The sequence below is a fragment of the Agelaius phoeniceus genome, chromosome 8, assembly GCF_051311805.1.
Source record: "Agelaius phoeniceus isolate bAgePho1 chromosome 8, bAgePho1.hap1, whole genome shotgun sequence".
Classification (NCBI taxonomy): Eukaryota; Metazoa; Chordata; class Aves; order Passeriformes; family Icteridae; genus Agelaius; species Agelaius phoeniceus.
In genome coordinates, this window is record NC_135272.1 from 16,088,152 (window position 1) to 16,113,383 (window position 25,232).

General features: G+C 38.9%; 1 protein-coding gene across 2 annotated transcripts in view; it reads right to left on the reverse strand.

Moving 5' to 3' along the window:
- DENND1B (DENN domain containing 1B) overlaps window positions 1-25,232 on the reverse strand; it is a 151,048-nt gene that overhangs the window by 103,647 nt on the left and 22,169 nt on the right. For both annotated transcript variants that reach the window (XM_077182083.1, XM_054638328.2), the window contains exon 3: window positions 7,900-7,943. In XM_077182083.1, the coding sequence (XP_077038198.1) occupies window positions 7,900-7,943 (44 nt within the window). The remainder of the gene's footprint in view (window positions 1-7,899; window positions 7,944-25,232) is intronic.

Genomic DNA, 25,232 nt, shown 5'->3' on the forward strand with positions numbered 1-25,232 from the left:
AAAAAATAAAGTGCAGGGGACATACAACTGGGCGTCTTTTCCCTAGAAGATTGCAATGTACATTCACTTTACCTATAGCTGAGCCTGTCCAGACCTTCTGGCTCCCTGCACAAAGCCTCTGGCAGCTTTACTGCCAGCAATTACTCTGCAACAATTGCAGGCTGGTGTTGCTGCACGTGAGCATCAGTCAGCCACCTCAGCACTCTGCCAATCAGCTTAGCTCCGACCTCTGATACAGCATAAGCCAACTCTGAACAGCTAAGACAGGAGGGAAGCAGCTTTCACCAGCAAGCCAGGCAGCACAAGCAGCTCCAGCCAAGAAGTTTTTCAGTTCCTTCATTTTGATCAGAAGAAGGAAACTGCCCATGTGTTTCTCAGGGGAGACACTCATAAATCTAAACTAGCATTCATGACGCTTATTGAAAAAGTAGCAGAACTCATGTTCCTACAGTAGAACTTCTCTATCAATTGAAAGAAGTCTTCCCTCTTCCAAAATTTAGTTTAAAATTCAAGAATGGGTGCCGTGAGTGTTCATTGGCCCAGTAAATTTTCTCTAATCATTGTCATTAGTGCCTAGTGAAGGCTAAAGGGCAGAAATAAGCGTGCACTGTACCCTCAGAGACAGATGATTTCTCATATGTGGTCCTTTCATTACCAACTGTACATTAATTAATGACTGCACACAGAAACAGACACACAAAAACCAAAACCTCAACACCTCTGCTTAGGGGAGAAACAAGTAGAGTCTACCAGCCAGGTAGTTCACACACCTTGAAAACTTATACAGAAGTACTGAGCACCAGAAATAGTTATATTTTGATGGATTAAGGTATTTCCTTTGCTGATCACCTGCCTGGAACTGCTTCACCTTCCCTTATTCCTGGTCCAAGATCCCAAACCAAGTGTCTTGGATCCTTCCAGCTGCAGCCCACTAATCACCCTTGCATTGCTGCTCCTGTTCTTGATTTTAGTCCCATCAAGTCTTGTTCTTTTCCTGGTTCCTTGATTTCATCACATGTGGATTATGCACTTTGATCCCAAACCATTTCCTAATATATGCAATATGTTAAAGAGTATTTTATTTAACAAAATATCAACAAATTATTTGAAGTGACACTTGAAATACCTGTAGCAGTAACAGTGAACCAAAGTACCTCAAATGGTCTCCAAGTCCTGCAGAAAACTATCATCAGGAAAGGCAGAAGAAGAGCCAAGAACCAAACACAGGGTTCAGGAATATTACATCCACTATTTAATACAGAAAGGATAGGAAGCTCCTAAAAGTGCAGCAGAGTAAGCCTGAGGCACAAAATGCTGCGAGTAAGAGAGGCAACAAATCAAAGACTGAAATGGAATGAGGGTACTAAGGAAGCAGAGGAGAAAGCATACGGTATCCCAGAATAAGGAATTAGGGGATATTCGACTGGAATATTCTGAGGGCAGCTGAGGTCAATCAACAATGACACCACACATGACAATTTGGCTGTCTTTCTGGAAGGTGTTCCAAATGATTGTCATCACTACTTCAGCCATCAGTTAATTTTTTCTTCTTTGGTTTGGCACATCAGCATAGGCTGGAATCTTATTTGGCTTTGAAATAATCCAAACCAGTAACAGTTATTTTCGATAGGCTGATAGAGAATATCTGAAGGACAGTCAAATACTAATTCTATACTTATTTGAGCAAACAGAGAAAAAACTACTTCTACAAAACGTAGTCCCCCAATATCACAGTTGTATGATTTTAAAAAATGGCTAACATATGCAGACAGTCTATTAAAATGCACATAATTTATTTGACTCAAAATGAAAACATATCTAACAAGTAATTCCATTCATCTGGCCCTTTTTCACCCAGCCTTAAGATATACAAATGTGTGCCTTTTCACCAGAACACAGCAGCTGGGAATGAAAAGAAAAGCATTCAAATGATCATTTTCACATCATATTCCATCGTCTTTTCACCAGCTTCTCCCCAGTCTTTCTTTGAGTCCCATTCTGTTACAAGAGAGCTGCTTTTTAGATCAATTCATATTTCCATAATCCACACTGCTGTTTCTCTCTCTCCTCCCCAGGGTGGACTAACCCCTGCATCCAGAACTATGGCTTACAACTGTCATTAAGACCTGTAACAATAACAAGATAACAAAAGAGCTGGTAGAGATGAGGTTAGCCAGTACCATATGCTGATCAAGTTCAACATTTTTAACTTAAAAGCTCTATAAAACAAAACTCCCACAATTCTGAGAACAAGCATACTTCATGTTGCCACCTGTCCTCAAAATTTCAAGGAAATACCAAGTTTTTTATATTGGTCTTTTATAATTTTTAAAATTTAAAAACTAAAAGTCTCAAGGACTTATTCTGTCTCTGTTGGGAAGAATTAAAAGAAAAAGTTGAGAAAGCATCTTGGAATATTCACATCTTGCATGATGTAAAGGTCTCGGTGATTCTGGGTGTTCCCAGCATGTCTTCATGGGCAGTTGTTCCACAGAATATTTATCAGCACTGAACAGATCTTTTCTGTTCACACAGTGCAGTTAGCAACTATAAATACACCTCTGAATGTTTTCCTGCTGATCATCCATCAGCTGGGATTTGCATAGACAAAAAGCATTACTGCCTTACACACACAGTATTTTTCAATAAAAACAGTGTCTTCCAAATGCAAAGTGTCAGAAAATCACTTTATCTTAACCAGATAAACTTTATCTTAAGCAGATAAAGCTCTCTTGCAATGTACAAAATTGTAACGTTGCCATCATCTCAGCAGGGCTAATTGCTTTCCACAAAGATTCAAGTTTGAAAATATCCCTTAACTAAATATAATGTGCAACATTTAGACAAAAACACTACTGAAAATTACTAATCTCATTAGATTGATTCCTCCTTTCTCATACCAATGCACCCAAATATCAATCATACTTATTAATAAACAAACAAAAAAATCACCAAACCCTTTGTAAGATTTCCTGATAAAAACAATCCCACAAAGCAAGCACCTATCTAGTTAGCATAAACATTTTTAAACATGTATTTAATGCCTCATCAGAATACAAGAACAAAGCCATCTCATGCAGAAACCTGGTGAGATGCATCCCCTAACAGCACGCCTGCAGCCTTGGAGGGAGTGTAAACAGCCTCATACCTCCTGGGCTCCTGCTGCTCTCTTACCAGAGCACAGAGGAACACAACATCTCACTGCTGGCTTCCACACATTTGTTTGACCCAGAGAACAGATTTTAGCTTGCTTCTGGAGAATACTGAAAAAAACCAACAAAAATAAATAGCCAACCTGTGCTATTATTTAAATCTTTAAAAAAAGAATATAATCTTTTTAATGGTGACCTCATTTATGTAATTGCTGCCATGATCCATTTAATTAAATATTCCATCCTGAAAGAAACCGAGCCTTTTGTCTCCAATCAGATGCTCTCTTAAGCCAGGCTTAACTTTCAGTAGTTAAAACATACATTGAAAGTCAAGTGTGTGATTGGTGCTATGCTGTGGGAAGACCCACACACTGGTACTTCTGAGGATTTATCCTTTAAACAACTGCATAGGCACCTGTACATCTTTATGTAGACAAATATTTTCACTCAAACTGGGTAGATTTACATGTATAGTATCAGACTTAAGTTTGGGTCACTGCAGGATACAAAGCTCACAATTCAGTGATGACATCTGCATAATGTGATACAGTAAAACTAAAACCCAGATGTTATGTAAAATATGAGATAGTAACATAAAGAGCATTACCCTAACTTCAGAGAAAACAGCAGAAATTCCTCATGTGGGATGCCATATCCCTTACCCATTACTCATCTGCAGGGTTTGGGTGACATGGAAAAGCAGATTTACACTGCTTGTCTTAGAGAGCAAGAGAAGATAGAATGAAATCTGCAACACAACCAACAGTTTAATGCAGAGTCTGAATTCCTTCTTAACCCACATCTTCAGTTAATAACCCCTTGACATATTTAGTACTAAAGTGGCTTCTGGTAAGACCATCTCCTGATTTTGGCTATTTATGTCACCTTCCTGGTGAGATGTTTTTCACCAGCAGAGAAGTTGCAGACTGAAATTAGAAAATATTGTGTGATTAAAGGGCAAAGAATGAGAACTATTCAATGGACACCACATACTACAGGTAGAAATCACTTCAGATCAATAGGTGGTCAGATTAAAAAGCTACTGAATTCTTACACAGCTAAAAATAATGCCCCACATACCTGTAATTACTAAATTAATAAGAAATGTTTGACCTCACATGCCCCAAAGGTTAAGCCAACACAGGAGGCAGTGCCACCTCTTGCCCAGGCACTACCTGCTGCTGCTGCTGTCGGCACTGTGCTCTCCTCCTTCCTTATGCTAACACCACTCTTTTCCCAGGAATGTTTCAACTCAGAGAAGCTGGTGGGAGTGTCAGTGTTTTTATTTGCTAACAGACACGAACAAAGCCATAGTGGAGACATGTGGACACGTGTGACATCAGTAGGGCTTTGCTGCTGACTGCACTGCCACGAGCAGACAAGCCAGTGCCAGGAGAACGCAGCTCTGCCCGGCGACATCAATTTCTGCAGAATGTGTTTTCTTCTTCAACAGCCAGCAAGTATTCTGTTTGGAAGCCAAGGTGTTGTTTTCATTTGGGCTGCTTTTCTAAAGCCCTTAAAATACTTTCTCCTTAAAAACAAGTGGACTTTTTTTTCCAGATATCATAGCATTAATATTTTTTCTACAGCCTTCCATTTAAAAATGGGCTTGTAAGGCTGAAATGAAACTCTAGTTTCACCAGTCCGAATAAACAAACTAGAAATGTGAAGATTTAAAATATACTGATCTTTTATAATGGGAAATTTTGCATGAAGGGGATATTTGAACATACTACAAGATAGTGCTTCTAGGAATATACATTGAATATACATTCAAAATACATTTTAAAGAAAAAAAAATCCTATTAAATGGCTACAGCTCATTCTTTATCCAAGTTTGAGCATTGGAGGATAACCACAGAAGACCTATATATGCTCAAATCAGAAATCTTCACATTTTTCCTACGGTGCTGAGATGATTCACAACTTTTTCCACATGGTCAAACTCATTTTTATAGCACTAATGCCAGTACAACAGTAACTTCTAATTCTAAGATGTCTCAAACAGATTAGTTCTTCTGGCTCTTGAGGCACTTTTTAATAAATACTTCCTTTGAAATGGTAGTGTGGTTCTTTGTACTTTGAATTCTAACCGGTATGAATTCATTTTTTCATTGACAGTTTTGAGAGTTACTAAAAATGGAACTACACCCACCTCAAAAAATAAAATAAAATTCAATGAAAAAAAAAGGCAAAAACACTTTCTGAAACACTCCTGGCAAAGAGAAGTGTTTTCATTTCCTGCCTTGAAGCATTACTTTTTTTCCTCCTCCACTCCATGTTTTTCTCTTTTCCTTCTTATTCTGGCATCTGAGGAATTACCAGAGAGAAAATAAGTGGTTTCCCTGCAGTCAGGGCAGATAAGGAAATCAACAATGAATCTTGCAAATTCTTTTGTGGTACCAAAACCATGCCTTAATATTTCCTTTACTTGACAGACTGTAAGTAATTATGACAAATCCCTGGTCTTGTCTTCCTCCTGATCAACTCTAGTTTCTACATCTTATCCACAACAGATCAGATGTTTAACAAAACAGGAGTTTGGAAAGGCAATATTTAAGAAAAAATTGCACCAAAAGAATATTGACCAGCATCAAAGAAAATGGTAGGGCAGAAGAAAAACGGAAGATTAGAGAAGAGCAAGCACTGTGAAGTTCAGACATACTTAGAGGAGAAATGTGAGAAAGAGGAAGAAAATGTCAAAATGGCTTAGACAAGTTTTCTTTGGATTATGAAAGCAACAAAAAGGTGACATGATAAACTGTAGAAAAATTCAGGAAAAGAGGAAAATATTTTGCCCACTGTTATCACATCACTGTGCAAACAGACAGCCCTTCAATTTTAGGAAAGATGATTCTTTGGGATACATCCAAAAACTAACTCACACATTTTACATTTAAAATAGAAATGACTGAAAAACAGAACAGAGAATATTCTTTTCTTTTCTTTCTTTTTTTTTTTTCTTTAACATTCTCCCCACAAGCTTTCATGGAAATTAGACCTGATAGTTTTAGTGGGGTTTTGATTTTTAAAGAGATTAAATCTGGTGGATACTCAGGTCTGCAATCCTAACCTACCCAGTTCAACATGCACACATGCAGAGAAGGCTTCTGCTGATTTCACTTCATGACTTGGCTCAGAAGGGGTTTGCTTCAGAAGCTGCTATATATTCTGTTTAAATCCAGCGGTTTTAATAGGAAAATTTCCCTTGCAAGGAGGATTAAAATACCCTTTTTTCCAGGAACACAAGCAATTTACTTGAAATGCCAGAGACCCTACACAACTGAGACACTGTGTGCAGGCACAGGTTTTTCAGAGCCCAAAGGCAGAGTGCTGCCTGAGGCCTCTGGTGTTTATAGATTAGGTATGTCTACTGCATCTTTGTAGGATTCCCCTCCAGTCTTTAGTGGGCTTCATCTTCTAATCATTTTTCTACACCAGCTGTTCTTTGAATAACCTTCGACTTCCTCAATAAGCTCCCATTTTTCTTCATACATAATTTCTCTTTTCATTTTTTTTAAGATCAAGTCTTTCTTAGGGAAAAAGAACAAAACAAACTAGAAAAAAAGAATTTAAATGACAATGAAGATGATCATCCTGCAGCCAGGATAATTATCAAAACTTGCTGAATGCCTAGCTGAGAACATATAACAACACACTTTGCTCATTTGTCACTGTTTTACAGGCTGCACATTTCTGACTGATGCTATTCCTGAACCACACACTCTACTTTCTATGTTTGTATATTTATTCCTTTCATCATGAATCACCTTATAGCTGTCTATATAGAATCTTGTACTATTGATTAAAAAAAAATCAACAATTTATCAACACCTGCTGTACAACAAGACTTTCAGATCATCCACTGTGGTGATATTACCAATGAAGAATATGTTTGCCTCAATATTAGTATAAAAACAAGATGCAAAGAAGCCATTGGGACAGAGATATTTATTATCTTTTGTTGCTTTATATATTTTCTTTTATGAAAATAAAAATATTCCCATGCAAGAAACTCTTGTAGAAGTTGCTGAAATAATAAAATCTAGTAATTTCATTAGATTTTAATATTAATAACTTTCATAACATAGTCATGGGGCAAAAAACCCAACACACTAATTAATAGCTTGCTGTCACTACAAACAGTGAAATAATCTATCAGTCCTGTATGTATAAACTTTCCTTTGAGGATTAATTATAGATGGAACATAGGATTTTCACACTTTCAGAATCAGTAACTTTAGATCAGTCTCTTATAAGGGTCTGAGGATTTTTTTTTTCCCCAAGCAAATAACTAGGGTATCTCCAAAATATTATTAAATAACTACCTAAAATCTTATATTGAAAAGGATTAAAGGAATTGACACGTTAAGAGGACATACATGGGTAGCTCTTCAACTTTTTTGATTGGGTGGTTTTTTATAACATCAATGTTCAGCGAAGTTCTATTGATAATTTTTCCCACATTTTAAATCCCAAAACAGTTAAAAAAACAACATGTCCAACAGGACCAGCTGATAAAATAGTCTATATCAAAAATAAAGTGATACAGAGAATTAGCACGAGATTCCATGCTCTACAACTGCTATTGAGTATTCCTGTCACAGAGGCAATCTAATCACCAAGCCACCAGTTGGGTGAAGGCTTCCACCCTGCTATCATTAGCATCTGCCTCCATGCAGCTGAATAGAAGAGCTTTTTTATTATTATTCTAACATAAAAAAAAGTTGAATCTCATGTTTCCAACCTGGTCTCCAAAGTCCTCCGGGAACTTCCACAGTACCACTGGATCTGTAAATAATTGACAGACAGCATTAATCAGAGGCAAAGGAACAGAGTACTACAGTCAGAGTATATTAATATTAAAGAGAGGGTCAGCTTAGCATCAAGCTTTGAGGCAAGTGCAAAAATATATCTAAAAACTAAGGAAGATACTGGATTATTAAAAAGACTTATTTCATATTTATGAAAGTGCATGTTTATTGTTTTACATATGGCAGCAGGTTATAGGGTAAAGAACTCTTTTCATATTCAATTCTTTATTCCTGAAATACCTCATTCTTTAAGCACATTTAATTTTTACTTTTTAATTCAATTAAGAAATAAAGAGATAGAAAACCTCTTTTCATCACAGGAAAAAAGAACAAAAAATTATAACAGGGGAAAAAAGGCCTTTATGAAAGTACAGAAAAACATCCTTTGTGGTTTTAAAGATAGTACCAATGTAACCAGCACACTCAAGGAAGAGTTTAGACAAGCTAGCATGGTTCAGTGTTTTCTCCTCAGACCCATTTAAACCAGCATTTCAATACCTCGAAGTTTTCATTAACCACTTGCAAACTTCTAATTATAAAAATAATCAGTTATTTAGGCTACATATTAGTCTTCACTTAATATTGTTTTGAAAGCCTTGTCACAAGGATTGGAACCATAACCTTTCAACAAAAACACAAACTATGAGCTTCACCCTGCCTACCCCCAAAGCTGTTAATCTCCTTTGACACAAACCCTTCCTGAGGTGCTACTGTTTACACAGCCACAAACACCCACGAAGCCTCACAGGCTTCTAAACAACAGGTTAGCAGCAATGTTTGTCCACCTGCTTCAAGTGAAATTATCCACCTTCCTGCCAGGGAGACCCAGGGCAGTGCCAGAGCTGGACCAGAGGCAGAGCTCTCCAATTCCTCCTGCTCGTGTCCCAGCTGCGCCACTGACCACGCAGCCAGCAGCAGCTCGGGGTGCCCGAGGGCAGGAAAATGAAGGAGAAACAAAACACTAAGTGCCAGGACACTGCCTGATGGGAACTGCCACCTCTTGTCTGCCTCAGGAGCTGCTGGATCCCTGTCCTCCAAGGAGCCAATGTCTGGGAAACTTCAGATTTCCACTTCAGGCTCTAATACCATCACTGTGTGGTAACTCAGAAACTTCCTTCTCATTGCTAGGTTTGCTATCAGAACCACAGGGTTTTCCACTCTTGGCAAAGTACAGAGGTTTCTACTCTTCTTCAGGCTCCATGTTTGCTGGTGCAAACTGGAGATTTAATGAGAAGGGAAATGCCACTGCTGTGGTATCATTCCCAGCTGCTGATCTCAAATCCTGCTGTTCAGCATGGTGGTGTCGCACGTGTACATTTGCTGCTGGCCCAACCACCAGGAGCTGGAATCCAAAGTCAGCATTCCCCCTTGACCCCGGGCCAGATCTTAAGCCAATAGCAGAACATACATTTCAAACATGTTACAAAATTGAACTTGTCAATCAACTCAATGCAATTTAGACCTAATTTGTATCCAATTCAAATCTAAGTGACATTTTTGATAAAAATTGAGGCATTCGACTCTACTTGTTGGACAAGCTTGTTTTTTCTCCTAAGAACATCCAGGAAGGGCTCTACAGCTATTATTTAATAAAATATGTGTATTTTGCACAATGAATCTTCCTCCATTACTATGGGGAGCAAGAACTTTTGAACTTGTTTCTACAAAACAAGACATAAGATGCTACGTTTATAAGAATATGAAAGCAAATAAATACAGGTACTTATAACAAAGACCTTTTTGTCCTGATCTATTTTGCACATATTTAAATTGCAAATAAATGTCAATAATCATGAGGTACAAGAGCAGTTTGACTATCCTGTAAAGGAACTGTTGCTTTTATTCCAAATTAGTATCATGAAAAGGAAAGCGGCTACATATCAACAATGATCTCTGATAAATCCAAAGAGCAGCAAGTACAGTAACATATCAAATACTTGACGTTAAGTAACTCATAAATTACTTGCTCAAAAGCACTAAAAACTTGCAGAATCCAAAAAATACTTTAGCATAGCTTGCAAATCTACTGCCATATGTCCACAAACATTTCAAGCATCAATTTCTCTTTGAAAGAGCAATCCCTCTGTACTCCCACTACCAGGTACTTGTTGGTGAAGCTGTAGCACTGTCTGTCTCCTGCTGGTGCAGACTGTCACAGCTACAGATGAGGGAACTGACCGAGATCAAACCAACTGTCTGAAACTTTCCAGGGCAGCATTGACTAGATCAGTTCCCCAAAACCATTGGGTTTGCACCAGAAAAAAAGGAATTAAAACTAGGGAATAGGGAGTTGTGGTGAGAAAAGAGCAGGACTGCTTCATGCGGCAGCACTCCAGCATCAAGCATTTGCTACAGCTCGTGCAATACAAGCTGGTTACCAGCTGCCTCTAGTTCCGTTTCTTATCACCCATTTCTTGTTCACAACTTCCCAAGCTTGCAGTACCATTTATAGTTGCCTCTATTGCAAAACGCAGCCCACGGCCTGCCAGGAGATGAGGGGACCGCTCTGTGGTGAGGCCAGGCTGCCGGAGCATCGCCAGCCAGGAGCTCAGCAGCATCGCCTCTTCCCAGCAGCCAAGCCAGGCAGATGATTTTGGCAGATGTGAAGTACAGTTACATGAGAAACATTCAGTACAGTGCATGCTTTAGTAACACAGTAACAAAATCACTGAGGTTTCTGAAATCTGACAGAAAGGTAATTTCTTTTGTTCACTCTCCTTAGTGCAAATGTAACTGCCAGGCTTCAAAATAGGAAGCAGATCGCAATAGCAAAACCTCCGGGTGTTATTTTAAAAGGTGACAGTCATGAGCAAAGTACAATCTCAGAATTAAGCAAAACTTTGGGCTTGGGGTCCAAACATGGGTAAAATTTACACATCAATGAGGTGCCAACAGAGCTAACAGCATTTCACAGGGCCACCCGTTATCTACAGACAAGACCAACAGCTACATTAAGTTCTTTTGGTGCCCTGATATCACAACAGACAAAAAACCCCTAAAACTTGAATTTAGTGTCCTGCTCATCTTGCCGTCTTCACTTCATACTAAGGATCTCTCATACTACTCTGGCCTCACTTGAAATGGTAAAAACAAATCTAAAGTAAATTCCAGTTCACTCAACTATAGGTATAACAACATTTACTTTCCTATCATGAAAGGATATTTATATCATGAGAGGATAATTAAATTTGTGTGATCTAAACAGGAAGAACAATGCTTTTAATACTCCTTCAGGAAAACAAAAAAGAGCCAACATTAAAAAAAAATTCCTGATTCAATCCAAGACAAACATTGGTGCTACACTCAGCAAAAATTACACGCCTTCCAAGACTTGTCCAACTGCTTTGAGCTGGGTTTTGCAGCTGTTATTACTGGCTTTTAACTGGCTATTTTAGTAGGTACTTGCCATACATTTATTAAGTAAGAAAATCTGATGTGACTTGTGCTTCAAAAAGGAAAGTTACTATATTCTTTTTATGCCTTTACTCTCTGAAACCAAACCCCAACACCTATAAAAGCCTCAGGATTTTATGATAATTATCCAAGTCTGAGATTGGAGTTGTTTTCAAAAGATTATGTTGGTTCCTGCTTTTGGAGCTAGGCTCAGGAAGCATCTGACACATCTTTGGGACAACTTCTCAAAAGGGCTGCAGAGGAAGAAACAAAAGGGTACTGATTCAGAAATAAAAAGAGAAAGCATAATCCGATTCTGCAACTGTATGCACGGTATCTTCAGGTTTACAAAGACTGAATTTTCTTTTCCCTGAGGATTACTTTCCAGATAGTCTCTCTGATCTGGCAATGTTAGGTCAATTTTATGCTGATTTTATGGGTGAGAGGATGAGAACCACTCAGAAATAGCTGTTGTTGTAGTCAGCTTAGGAACTACTGAGTTTCTCCTCATTCACTTTTTCTAACAGACTTTTCAGGACAAATGGTTTGCACCAATTCTAAGTAAATGTATTAGTAAAAGGAAATTGTCAAGTGCACACATAAAATAGTTTGTGTGGCACATGCATAAATGTATATATACTGTTGCATGTGTAAATGGATATTTTCATGTACAAACATCACTTTTTCTATGCCTGCCACATCCAGGACATACATCTCAGCACCTGCCAGTGACACTTGAAAATTCCTTTGCTAAATATCCTACAGCATTGGAAAGGACATCTCCCTTGGTACGAGCCAGATGAGAGACAATCATGGAAAGGTTTGCTGAGGTACCAAAAGAGTGCAGTATAATTACAAGGAGAAAAGCAAGTCACATGCAATGCTTAAAAAAACAGGCTTCAAGATGTAATCTAGAACTGCTCCGGAAGATAAATGCAGGCAACTCTGACACCCAGTAAGACAAGAGGAAGACATATGCAGATCCTCAAGGTAATTTCTCTCCAAAAATCTATTCCTGTAGAGACAAGGTCATAAAGCATGTCATCTGTATTTTCAGGAAAACAACTTCTAACAGTTTAACTTCTGTAACAAATCGAAGAAAATACAAAGGTACTATTTCTCATGACAGAGTGGATTAGAGAAGCAGTACATTCTAAACTATGAAAAAAAAAAAAGAATGCTTTCTGGCTTGTAATTTTCCCCAAAACTGACAAGTTAAATACACTCTAAAAATACTCTTCAAAATCATCAAGCTTGAAGATTATAAATGCCACACAAAAATACAATAGGATAAAGTAATTAGCACACATTCAATTTGGTAATGGAACAGAAATTACAAACACATGCTGAGAAACATCATCTTGGGAAATTCTCTTGGATAGCAACACAGAGAATATTTCAGACAGGAAAACACAGCTAAGGTAAAATGAAACAGATTAATTAAGGAGTTCAATATTCTGGAGAGAGGAGGAATCTTCATCCCTGTTGGTTGTACTGAGCAGAATAGACAAAAAGACTGCCAAGCAGAGCTGTTCATGGTTGGGACAGAGGAATGGACTAGATATCTGCTCAGTATTCCTCCAGTTATATTTTCTCTGATACTGTACAGATTTTCATTGGAAAAGAGCTGTCAGAGCAGAAAGGAAAGAAGAGACTGGGGCCAGGAGTTAAGGGGATGGGAAAGAAATAAAATGAGGAAAAGGAAGGTAGCAAGGCAAAACTTATTGCAGACTGTTCCTCTTTCTTGTCTGGAAAAAAAAAAGGCCACATTTTTTTTCCTTACATGAAGATGAGAAAGATAATTTCAGATTTATTAATTACAATCATTATCTCAGGGAATAGCTTTATAAACACACATTTAGACAATAAGTAGAATGGATTTTGTTAGACTAAGTAGTTTTCAGCAATAAAAAAAAGTAGTTCTCTAAATTTATGATACTGCTATTGTTCACAAACAAAGGTCTCTTACATACTTAAAATAATTTTCCAGAAACACTCAACAGTAATTCTAGTGATTCTAGCTTTTGTATCAATATAGTATTTAATACTCCACCAGATCACTACAACAGTGATTCAGAAACAAAATAAGAGATGAACTATAACGTGCAACCCAAGGATTTTTACAGATGAAATCATCTGATGAAAAAAGCAGCATTCACATAAAAAAAATAACTTCTTGCAAAAAAAGACTTCTGTATATCATATTAAAATTCGCCTGTTCACAGTTTCATACATGAAGTGCCAAAAATGGAGTAGAATGGGAGGCCCTGCTGCCAGAAGGGGCTGTGGTCTTCAGCTCCCTGGTTTGGGGATCAAAGTGGTGCACCAGCCAGGAGCAGGAGGAAGAAGAGCAGGATGCCATGGAAAAGGGGAGAAGAAGGGAGTTACAGTATTTTCCAAGCATCAGTAACCAAAAGAAAGAACAAGAGAAAAATACATTGAAGCAATTTGATTTTAAAAAACTAAAACTAGGAACAGCCACTAACTTCTCAGGCACCTAAAACCTGTCAGATTAAAGATAATATGCAAATGAAGGTGCCACTACAGAAAATACCTTAAAGTACACTTTCATACAAGTCATGAAGCAAAAGAAAATGTATTTACAAAGCTGTATCAAATCTTAACAATCCAGCACCATCAACTCTTTTACTCACACTTTACTCACAAGTGAGACTTCCTTAACTGTCTCCACAATTTCAAACAGTTCCTACTTCAGCAAACAGCAAAGGAACAAGACAAAAATGTCAACATCATTGACAACATCAGTTACAGAAAAATATCAACAAATTCCGGTAATTATATTTGCCAGCTTTTCCTGCTATATATTAATACACTGAGATTCTTCAGGGTCTCTAGATGGGATTTGCCTTTCAAAAGAAGCCACAGCAGGGCCACAGCACAGCAACCCAGTGTCTCCTGTCCCTTCTCCCTCACCCACACTGGTGGCCTCTGCCTTGTCTTCAACTGATTGGAAAGCTTATGCTTCATTTTGAAAAATTATTTAGGCATCAAAGGTACCCATTTCATACTGGCATCAAAGGTGATATTTGGAGTGTGTGACTTTTGACATTTTTCCTTCCAACTTTTCTCATAGAAAGTGTGAACTAAATGACAACAGAGTCAACAAACACATGCTAAATACTGACCTTTGGGAAATGGAAAATAAAATTTTACTACCCTCAGTTACAGTCACTGTACCTATTATCTGTATGTCTTTGGGATTGCACATATGACAACCAGAAATGTGATTTTTTTATCAGGTTCAGAAACATAATTACAGAGACCTTACTGGCAAGATGAAAACATCTTCCTTCCATGAGGAATCTTTTCCTAAGGAACTGTTTTTAACTGTAGTAATAATACCTGCAATTGAAGTAATTTCTGTAGGACCTTTGCTTGAAAAATGCTCCCAGTCACAAGTAGCACAAATTACTCATGGACTTATCAATTCGCTCAGAACTTAATTACATCTTCCTATAAACACATAATACTTAGCAAATGATTTCAAGATCCCAGTGCTCATGCCATGTTTGTGGAAATCCAGAATTTCGTCTCTACCACACATGAAAAAAAAAGGTGCAATCCACATCTATAAGAGTCACTCAGCCCTTAATACAAACCACACACACACAGACCAAGATGTTCTCTACTCCCTACAAAAACCACTCGCATTTGAGGTGAGTGGGTCCAGCTCAGCCAGCCCCATCCCGTCCTGTAACTCCACAGCTTGTAAGTGCTGGCCATTGGTGCCCCACTGAGGCATTAGCAAGTCACCATCCAGACTGAAGTGTGACAATCTGACACTTCTACATCACACTGCAAAGCCACAAACAGGATTTGCTGATTGTACAGTTTATCACAGAATTATTTTCAAATATTTCTACTTTTAAACTTGTGACAAAGGTCCCTCAAGGTTTTCAGAAAGGTGAGAACAGCGTGCAAATACTGACCTCCTAACTAATGACATGCAAGGTTCAGCAAAGTATATTGTACACAAGCAGGACTTTTGTCAGGTTTTGGACCCAACATTTCCTCCAGTATCTCAGATTTCCCTGTCTGTAAGGCACTTGAACTAGGAAATAAGTACTTCTTCCCCTTTTACAGGCAGAGAGATGGTTAAAATCTCTAGCCACAACTTGACATCTCGTTCAGAGCGGCAGGTCAATCCCTTTTTGCCCAAGAATTTGTCCCACTGAAGAACAGAGCAGTAAGTCATTTCAGCTTACTACAGACAGAAAGAAAGGGTCCTTTTGGCTGCAATGCTATTAGCCATGCTTCAGGCTAAAACCTTAATCAGGGTGAGAGTTCACTGCACAGACAGTGCACAGATAAAGTGAGTATGTTCAGCCTTTATTTGGTGTCTTCACAAGATAAGCAGGGGTTTCTTTTACCTGGTAAGTCTTTAGAATGACCTTGTAAAGTATGGCAACGACTGTATACCTTTAGAATCTGTTTTAGTCTTAATTTTCCTACTTCTAAGTTGTAATGATGAGTGAATCATGAGAACAAGGATCTAAGAACTAAGGCAGCAGAAGAAGAAGCAAGTGGGCACCACGTATGTCTCCAGTCATTCCTAATGTTTAAGGAGGGTTTACAAAAAAAAATACTTTTACTGTCCCTGGGTCTCTTGTTCAAAGAAATTTAAAGGAGACAGGCAGTGCTATGATCTACTGAAATGAACAATAACAAAAAAGAGTAAGACTAAGAGCATTCACCTTCACAAGCAAACACAAGTTTTACACCCTCCCCATAAGAATGAAAAGGCAACTTACCATGCTCCCTTGCAAAGAGACATTACACAGGGGTTTCTTCATTTTAAATGAAGATATAGGACTTAAAGTTCTTAAAAACTATTATGGGCTACATAAAATTTTCCAACATTAGGAAATATGCAATATTGATTTTAAGAAAGATCTAGAAAAGTTCAAGTACATTATTACCAAGCAATATGTACCAAGTAAATTAGGAAGAAGCAAAACTCCTGCCCTGCCAAGTACACTAGGGCTGGACCATCACTTGCTCTTCCACATCAGTGATGTCTGACCAGAGAGAACCATTTAACTCACATACTACACTGTTATATTTGCTCTATGGAACCCACACACACTGCAAATAGAAAAATAAAAAAGCTTTTGGCACGTGACAAAAACTACATCTCACTACATTATGAATACCTGAGTTACTGCCTCCTGATTTTCTCCAAGAAAAACAAATTTGGTATCAGCTTGAACATGAAACCAGGGATATATATAACCCTCTAAAGCAAACTGATTGCAGAAAACACAGAGTGATATCCAAGCCATTTTTGACAGAGATTTTCCAAAAATAATACAAAATAAATCTTATATTAGAGTTAACCTTAAAAAATAAATGCAATAAAAAATTAAACCAAAAGCTTCATCCTTCTGCAAGCTTTTTTCTCTAAGCAGAAGTTAGTCCAGTCGTTAGCTACTTCAAAAAAAAAAGAGTGTTGAAGGGGAACTCCCTCAAACTCCCTCTTGGCCAAAGATGATATAATGACTATCTATTTACATCACTTCTTGCCTGAACAGTGCAGCAACATTCCTTCCACTTTCCACTGGTGAGGACCACATCCTGGGCACAGCCCAACTGCTGGTACTTGACAGCATGACTTTCCACTAAATTATACGCCTTTCCTTAAATACTGACTAGCACAAGCAGCAAAATGTATTACTCAATAATTAACTGGTAAGTAACTACCTATTACTCAACAACTTACAGGGAGAAATTACCTAAAAGCCAGAGCAATAGTGGAATACATAACATCTTCTAAGAGCAATCCCACTGCCACTGTCTTCACAACCAAGGACAGCTACAGGGAGAAGGGGTTAGATTCTCTCTTCATTGTTCTAGTCTAGATTATTTATGACATTTTATTTAACTAATACAGATACTACTGTATCATATATTCACCCCATCTCTATGATTATGCTGTGAAACAAGATTATGAACTGTGCAATGATATTCTGCTTATGCATGAGAAAGAATGAACATAATAGTACATTATAACAGCATAGATACAAATTCTTTATTCTTTTTTCATTCTCCAATTACAAATAGCATTTTCTACATGTAATTCAAACCTTTCACATTTTGCTTACTGGCTGTGGTAGGAAGGTATGGAAGTAGAACAGCACTGCTAACCAGGACCTGGCCTGGAGGATTCCTATTCCTCTGAACATCTCTAGCACTACAGCTGAAACATATCCAACTTCAAAAGCTGTAATTATATAAACCAACATTTCATAATTTTAGATATGTAAATTAAAACAATCACAAACCTTAGTTACACAAAGCTCCAGACTTCTAACAACCATGTTGGTTAGCCAATAGTAAATATAGTTTCCTATATATATGTAAACAGTTCACAGACTTTCATTTTAAAATATTTATTTTCTAGCATATTCTGATTCAGTGTTCATTTTAATCTTTGCTGTTCATGACACATTAAGCCAGAACAAAGATGAAGGAGCACTAATCAATAAGCACAAATCTTCTTTTGCCTTTCCTTTCTATCTTACCCCAAATCTATTTTAATATCATCAGGGGGAAAAATAAAACTCATCAGTCACCTGATGGAGTAATTCAAAACTTAACCAAACAGGGCTAATGGGTGAGAATTGAAATGAAAACACCTTGACAAAGAAAGCAATTTCTTTTCTTCGCACTCTTCAGAAGCTGTGGGTGATCGCTGTAATCGAACCATCAGCGGCGAGGGGCCATCTGTCCCAAGGGCCCTCCACGTGAGCAAGAATCAGCAACAAAATATTTTCGAGGCTGGCCCACATGCATTGAGCCCTGATATGTCTATGGCAGGCAGCATGCAGCTGAAAATCAGTGTTTTGACATTTTTCCCATACCAATCCTTAAAAGTCAACACTAAACTTTTGATAAGAACAAAACACTAAGAGCAGGTTAAGAGAGGCTGCTCACAGATCAGTGTTACACCAACAGCTGAGATCTCCCCTGTCATGAAGCACTCATGCTTTAGTATTCAAGGGCCATGCCCACAAAAAAGGCTACAGAAAACAACCTTTACACTTGCATTTATGTTATGAGTCCTCTCTAGGATTAGTTTTTGGAGCTAATGAAAACATACCAGTCACTTACCAAACCACTCACAAAATCACCAAACCTTGAGTTTCTTCCACAAAAAAACAAGCAAAACATTTGGAAAGGTCTGCCAGACATTGCCAAGGCAGCAACCACTCACAATGCATGCTGAGACCCAGGGGCTTAGGCAGAGGCACCGTGGCTTCAGCACCTGACTTCCCAGGGAACACAGATCATTCTAAACCCCACCAAGGACATCCCAGAACTCCAGAAGTGACTGCATGTCACACACCTCCAGGGATGTTCCCAAACTGGGCACTTTTCCTTTACTAAGCCTTTTAAAACAGAACACCACTCAGGGAAGGCTAATGCAATTTATTTCCTCAGCATTTTCTCACTGAAAAATATACTGATCTTTTAGTAAAATAAACTCTGACATAGCTGCAAGTCTCTGCACCCTTCTCTCCATGTGTTTCAAAACTCTGAAGAGTCACAAAGTGGATATAGAGGGCTGTTGTTGAGCTGCATTAACAATATTGGTCCCTCTCTGCTTCAGCAGAGGTTGAACACAGCCCCAACCAGCAGCACAGCACACTGGGAATTAGAAGAAGCACACTGTTCTCTCAGTCCTGCCACTTACCTGTTGCCTGACCTCAAGTCAGTTATTTCAGGTTCCCAAACATCATGAGGTCTTTGAAATTTTTTTTTTTTTTTTTTAAATTCAGAAGAAAGAGCATTTTTAAAGGGACATTTCCATGGGGGGCAAGTTTAGTTATTTTAAAGTACAAGCCACATAAACACATAAAACAAGTAAAGGCAAGTCAAAGGGTTTTCTCACAGGTGTTTACAGTTACCAAGGTCAAAATTTCCAATTATGTGTTGGAGAGGGGTCAGCAAAACCAGAGATGTAAACAGCAACCTGAAATACATGAAGAGGCTGTACCAGAACAGTCTTGTGTCCTGCAGCCCTTGAGGCATGAGATCTGGGTTCTGAGTTAGTAATCCCATAGCACATGTAACTGGGAAACTTTCCAAGATGGTTCTTGGTATCACATAATTCAGTGAATAAACAGAATAGTATTCATTCAGAATAGCAAACTAGAAGGGTGATGTAGATGCATGACTTTAATTTACATCCCCATCACAAAGTAAGGTGATGTGGTTAAAGTGCAATGCTGTTTATCTTACAAAACCTCAATGCCTGATGCCTGCTTTGTCCAGTGAAATCTCAAATAAATCATGCACAAAACAGTGAAAATTAATTTAACAGTGTGATAATAGCAGACAATATATTTCACTCTAATAGAAAAAGCTAAAGTTCAAAACAACACGCTCACTCGCATGGCCCATGAGGGGTCAGAACTCAACACATCCTTTGTAAATTGAGCCTTTCCAGAAGGCAAGGTCAGAAGCTGCCTTCTCCCATTTCAGCAGGCTGCATTCAAACTAGCTGTTCGAAAAGTACAAGAACTTTTTTGTCAGAAGCAGCCCCTTCAACAAAGGCACCCTGCAAGGTAACACTGCTCCACTGGTGGGTGGGAGCCCAGCCCAGGCCGGCTGCTTGGCTGGCTGCAATGCCAGGACAGGCAGAGCAGCTCCAGCTGGGCCATCACCCCCTCACAGAGGCAAGGCAGCAGCCCAGCGAGTGCTTCCCACCACACACAGGAGAAAGGAGAAAGAAAACAGACCTGTACACACTGGGGAAAGCAGTGAGGTGGTTGCAGATGGGAAAATAAAAACTACATTGCAGAATGATGGGCCGTCCATATGCTTGAACTGAACATTTCTGTCTCTTAAGTAATGATTTTACTTCCTAAAAGCATTACAGCAGAAAGAAGTGAGATGAAGCCAGGGAAAGCATGAGTAATGCCTGTGTATGCACCACCCAGCAGTCAAAAAATTAGCAAGGTGAAAAATAATAGTATTATTATTGATGTGAAAGAACAAGGAAACACTTATCAACTAAATCAACAACAGCATAAATTAAAGTTGTCCCATCTGAAAATATCAATTTCCCAAATAAATCTGGTGCTAATATTTCTGAATGCACATATAAACCTGAACAACAGTAACAGCTGTCTACACACAGAATGAACAAGGAGCTAAGATAGACATGCTACATGTAACATTACACACTCTATTACATTAATCTGTATGAAAATTTTCATTAAAAGTTCTCCTCTCAACCACTGCCCTTCTCTCACTGCCCAATTTCTCCATGTTCAGTGTTGCATGGAAGGGTTTGATGCTATTGGAAGGGCTGCATTGTTCTGGCTCCATTCTCTATGGACTTCAGCTTCTTCCTTGACGCAGCTGATTAAAGAAACCTCAGATTTCCTACAAGCCCCACATCACTAATCACTTCTAGTCATTTCACACCCATGCTCTGTCCTCCTGCACATTTTCCATCTCCACCAGTAAGAAAGTGCTGCTGCCATGGCTGCAGGTTCACTACTGGAAGGCTTAAGAGGAGAGCTCAATGCATCTGTACAGTTTGATAACAAGCTGGTAACCACATGGAGCTTTTCTCTTTATTCTTTGTTATGTTTCAGAAAATGAAAGACATTTACCTCCAGGAGCACAGCTGAGCTCTATAAATGCATGTAAGATCCTAGACCAGCACAGTGTACAATTGGAATCAATGCTAAAAGCTGAAAGCAAAATAATTTCTGATCTAAGAAAATTAGAGTAATGATTGGATGAGCCTAAGAAAACATTGATCATTTAACAGGAAAGCAAGAAAGGCTAAGAATTAAGAAAGCTAAGAATGAATCACAGGTGTCAACCCATCTTCATTAGAAATGCAAAAGAATTTTTGGAAAAAACATTAAAATGTTTTCAGACGAGCCAGTTCCTGCATTCAAATACACTGTGCTGCAGCAAAAAGCAATCACTACCCATGCACCTATACTTCCCACCAAGAACAATTCAATCTGCAGCTAGAGAAATCAGAAGTTGCTTTAAAATAACTAATTCCATTTTTTTATAAAAAAGACTAATCATAATCACTCATGCTGAAAATTTCATAATCAATGGGATAGAATGCACTTGTAAAATATGTCTGCATAAAATAAGGTATCTGCTTATAGCACCTTCTTAATTCATTGTTTTTATAATTAGTAAAAAAACCCCACAGGATATGAAAATATTGCTGCACTTTTCAAGTACAAAGACATACATTCTCTCTCAAGCATGCCTCAGATAACTCCTCTCTTATCTTGAGTCTTCCATCACTCTGATAAACAAAATCCCTGAACTTTCCAGAGCAGGGAAAATCCACTAATTTCTGAAAATAATAAAAATAGACTTCAAGAATCATGGATGTGCAAATATCACATCTCAATTTTAACAAGTTATCCCAAATGACTTATTATTGTTTAAATTCTTTATTCCTATCAAGACCACAGAAGATTAGGCAAAATCCACAGAATAACATTCTGCCTGAAACAGTAAAGTGTATCTTCCTTTCTTCAATTCTGTTTAATGTATTTAGCAATGGTTTGGATGAGGGGATCATGTCCACACTCACTAAGTTTGAAGATGAAACCTAGCTGGGCAGGAGTGCTGATCTGCTGGAGGGCAGGGAGGCTCTGCAGAAGGACCTGGGCAGGCTGGACTGATGGGCTGAGGCCAGCAGTATGGGGTTCAGTTGGAGCAAAGCACCAGGCGAGGACTTTGGCCACAATAACCCCGTGCAATGCTACGGGCTGGGGCAGAGTGGCTGGAAAGCTGCCTGGTGGAAAAGGACTTGGGAGTGCTGGTTGACAGTGGCTGACCAAGAGCCAGCTGGGCACAGGTGGCCAAGAAGGCCAAGGGCATCCTGGCCTGGATCAGGAATAGTGTGGCCAGCAGGACCAGGGAAGGGATTGTCCCCCTGTACTCGGCACTGGCGAGGCAGCACCTTGAACTCTGTGCTTGGTTTGGGCCACTCACTTCAGGAGGGGCATTGAGATGCTGGAGAAGGGTCTGGAGCACAGGCCTGACCAGGAGCAGCTGGGAGAGCTGGGGTTGTTTATCCTGGAGAAAAGGAGGCTCAGGGGAGACCTTAGAGATCTCTAGAACCGCCTGACAGCAAAGTGTAGCAAGTAAGGGGTCTGTCTCTCCTCCAGGTGAAAAGAAGGACAAAGGGAAATTGCCTCAAGTCTTACCAGGGGAGGTTTAGATTGGATATTAGGGAAAAAATTATTCAGAGAAAAACTTGTCAAGCACTGGAACAGGCTGTGCAGTGAAGTGAGGAGGTCACCATCCTAAGAGGTACTCCAAGACATGTGCCTTGGAACATGGTGTAGTGGTGGAGGTGGCAGTGCTGGGTTAAGGGTTGGACTCAGTGATCTTAAAGGGCCATTAAAGAAGAGGTTTAGAGTCCTTTTCAAGATTGCAGAAGAAATAATTATGGGGGGAAAAAAACCTCTGTTTCTTATTTTCCAAATGTTGATAGAATACAATGAAAGGTACCTACTCTAAAATAAATCCATATTTTAACTTCTGGTGCTTCCCCAAGGGCAAAAGTGTTAGTCATTTAGCTTGAGAACACCATTTGATCCCATCAAATTTGGAAAACTGAAAAGTTTGCAATTCATAAAGTGACAAAACTAACCTATTAGGAGAGAGGCAAAAAGACTATAAAGGGTTCCTCATTTTACTTTCACTTAATAGCTATAGAAATCACCTTCAGGTGATTCCAGCAACAGCCACTATCCTAAGCCTTTCATTTATGATTTACATAATAAACAACTCTGTATGTTTAACAAGGTCTCCGCTAAAATGTTGTATTTTCAAATCAGTGAACCCAAAAGAGTTCCTAGGGAATGCAAGAAAAATGAAGTCTATTTCTTTTTTTCATTTGCAGATGTGTCAGGTCATGGAAGTATACTTAGAACCACCTTTCTGAGGAATTTACCTCTAAAATATTTAAAAAGAAGAAAGATGGGTATCTGTGAAATTGAGAAACAAAAGATTAAACTCAGCCAAAGGTCAGAAGATGCACAATGTTTGAGACTGTGCTATTTCTAAGCACAAATAAATTCAAGCCTGTACCAAAATCTATTTCCCCAGGTGCTGAGAGGCTCTGTCACTGACTTGCTGAGGAACACTGCTGGTTCCTGATCACTTCTCTGAATGCAAGTGGCCTAAAGCTGTCCAGGTCATAAGCAAGTGTTTGAAGATGTGACATGTGAAGAGGGCCTAGCTTTAAACAACAAAGCCTAGCTTTAATCCCTTTGTGTGAAGCAGGAAGAGAAATTTACCTCATATACACAATACATCTATGTCCAGCGAAGTATAAAACTTCCAGAGGTGCCCAAGCAAGGCATTATGTCTTCTTTGCTTTTTTGCATGCTGGGAGAAGGCCGGGAGGGAGGTGAGCAGTGCTTCTCATGGGCTGGATGTAGTGAAGCACAAGGAATGGTTGTATGCCAAGCAGGGAGCTTTAGTGCACCAAGTGTACTAATCACTGTTGGTATCTTCTCCCAGCCTAAGCCAAGAGCAGCACAACCCATAGGTCCAAAAAGGTGCAACCTGAGAATATGGGAGGCTTAACCACTGGTGAACATAACTTCCATCATTTCTAATTGGATTGTGACTAAATTCCCAGCACTGATAATACCAAAATGAGATCAGAGGGGAAAGCCTCCATATTCCCTTTGCACAAAGATTGGAAACAGCTCTCCCTTGCTGTTGTACAATAGCCCTGACCACCCAAAGATCCATGGCTTTAGCTAAAGGAGACCCATCTCACTGCCTGTTGAACACGTGTGAGCATGAGATTACTGTGATGCTTCTTTACAAATTTCAAAAAACAGCCCAAAAACAGTGCAAAGAGTTAGTGGGCCAAATAGTAAATGATGTTAATCTACACAAAAGAAAATTAGAATAAAAAATTTTAATAACAAAAGGACCTGATATGGGCTAAGGAGGAAGAGAGCAGTGTCTGTGCTTTTCAGGATCTCATTTTGTTTGGGGGATCTCTTTATCAAGCATTTAAGAGAGAACTATGTGAGCTCCAAACTCTATAGCAATGCACAACTAAGTCAGAGCACATCTTCAGACTTCCTTGCAGCCCATCAGAACTCCTGTAACCATTCCTGACACTCATTTGCTTGACCCATTTCTGATAAACAAAGAATGGAGTACTTGAAGTATTTTTCCCCCTTGTTCGTCCCATTCTTTGCTGGTCTCTTGTTTTGTAGTCAGAGGTTAAACTGCTGACCTCTCACCTTCAAGGCAAGTTTTTCCCCCCTTCCATAAAAGGTTTTTCACAGTGTGCAGCATTTGGATTAGCCCCTATCCCCCTGAACAAAGGCTATGCCTTTGTACCACTGGTTTGGGCATGGAGTCCGTACATCAGAGGAAGCTGCTCCTACTTACCATTCATAATAACTATATTGTGAGGCCCCTCTAACGCCTCGTCTCTCAGTGTCTAGACTTTCACCCAACCAGCCAGCAAAAAGAAAATCCTGTAAAGCACTCAACTGAAAATTAACTATGGTATCCTGTTGTGAACCTGATGAAGACGTTATTTGAACATACGGTAAAACTTTCCATTGTTTAACATAAAGATAAGAGAAAAACTTTTAAAGCCCTGAGGTTTAAGTAGTCATAGGGATCAATTAACTCATGGGTCAGTAAATGCATTTTATAAGCAAGCAGCCATTGCTTATGTGTGTCTTTAAAATAATACACAGATTATTAAATTATACCCAAGCACACAGCATTCTGGATATTTGCAGAGCCTAATTTTATACTCACTATGGATACACTAAAGCAGAACTTGAGACATACAAAAAGAATTGTATCTTCC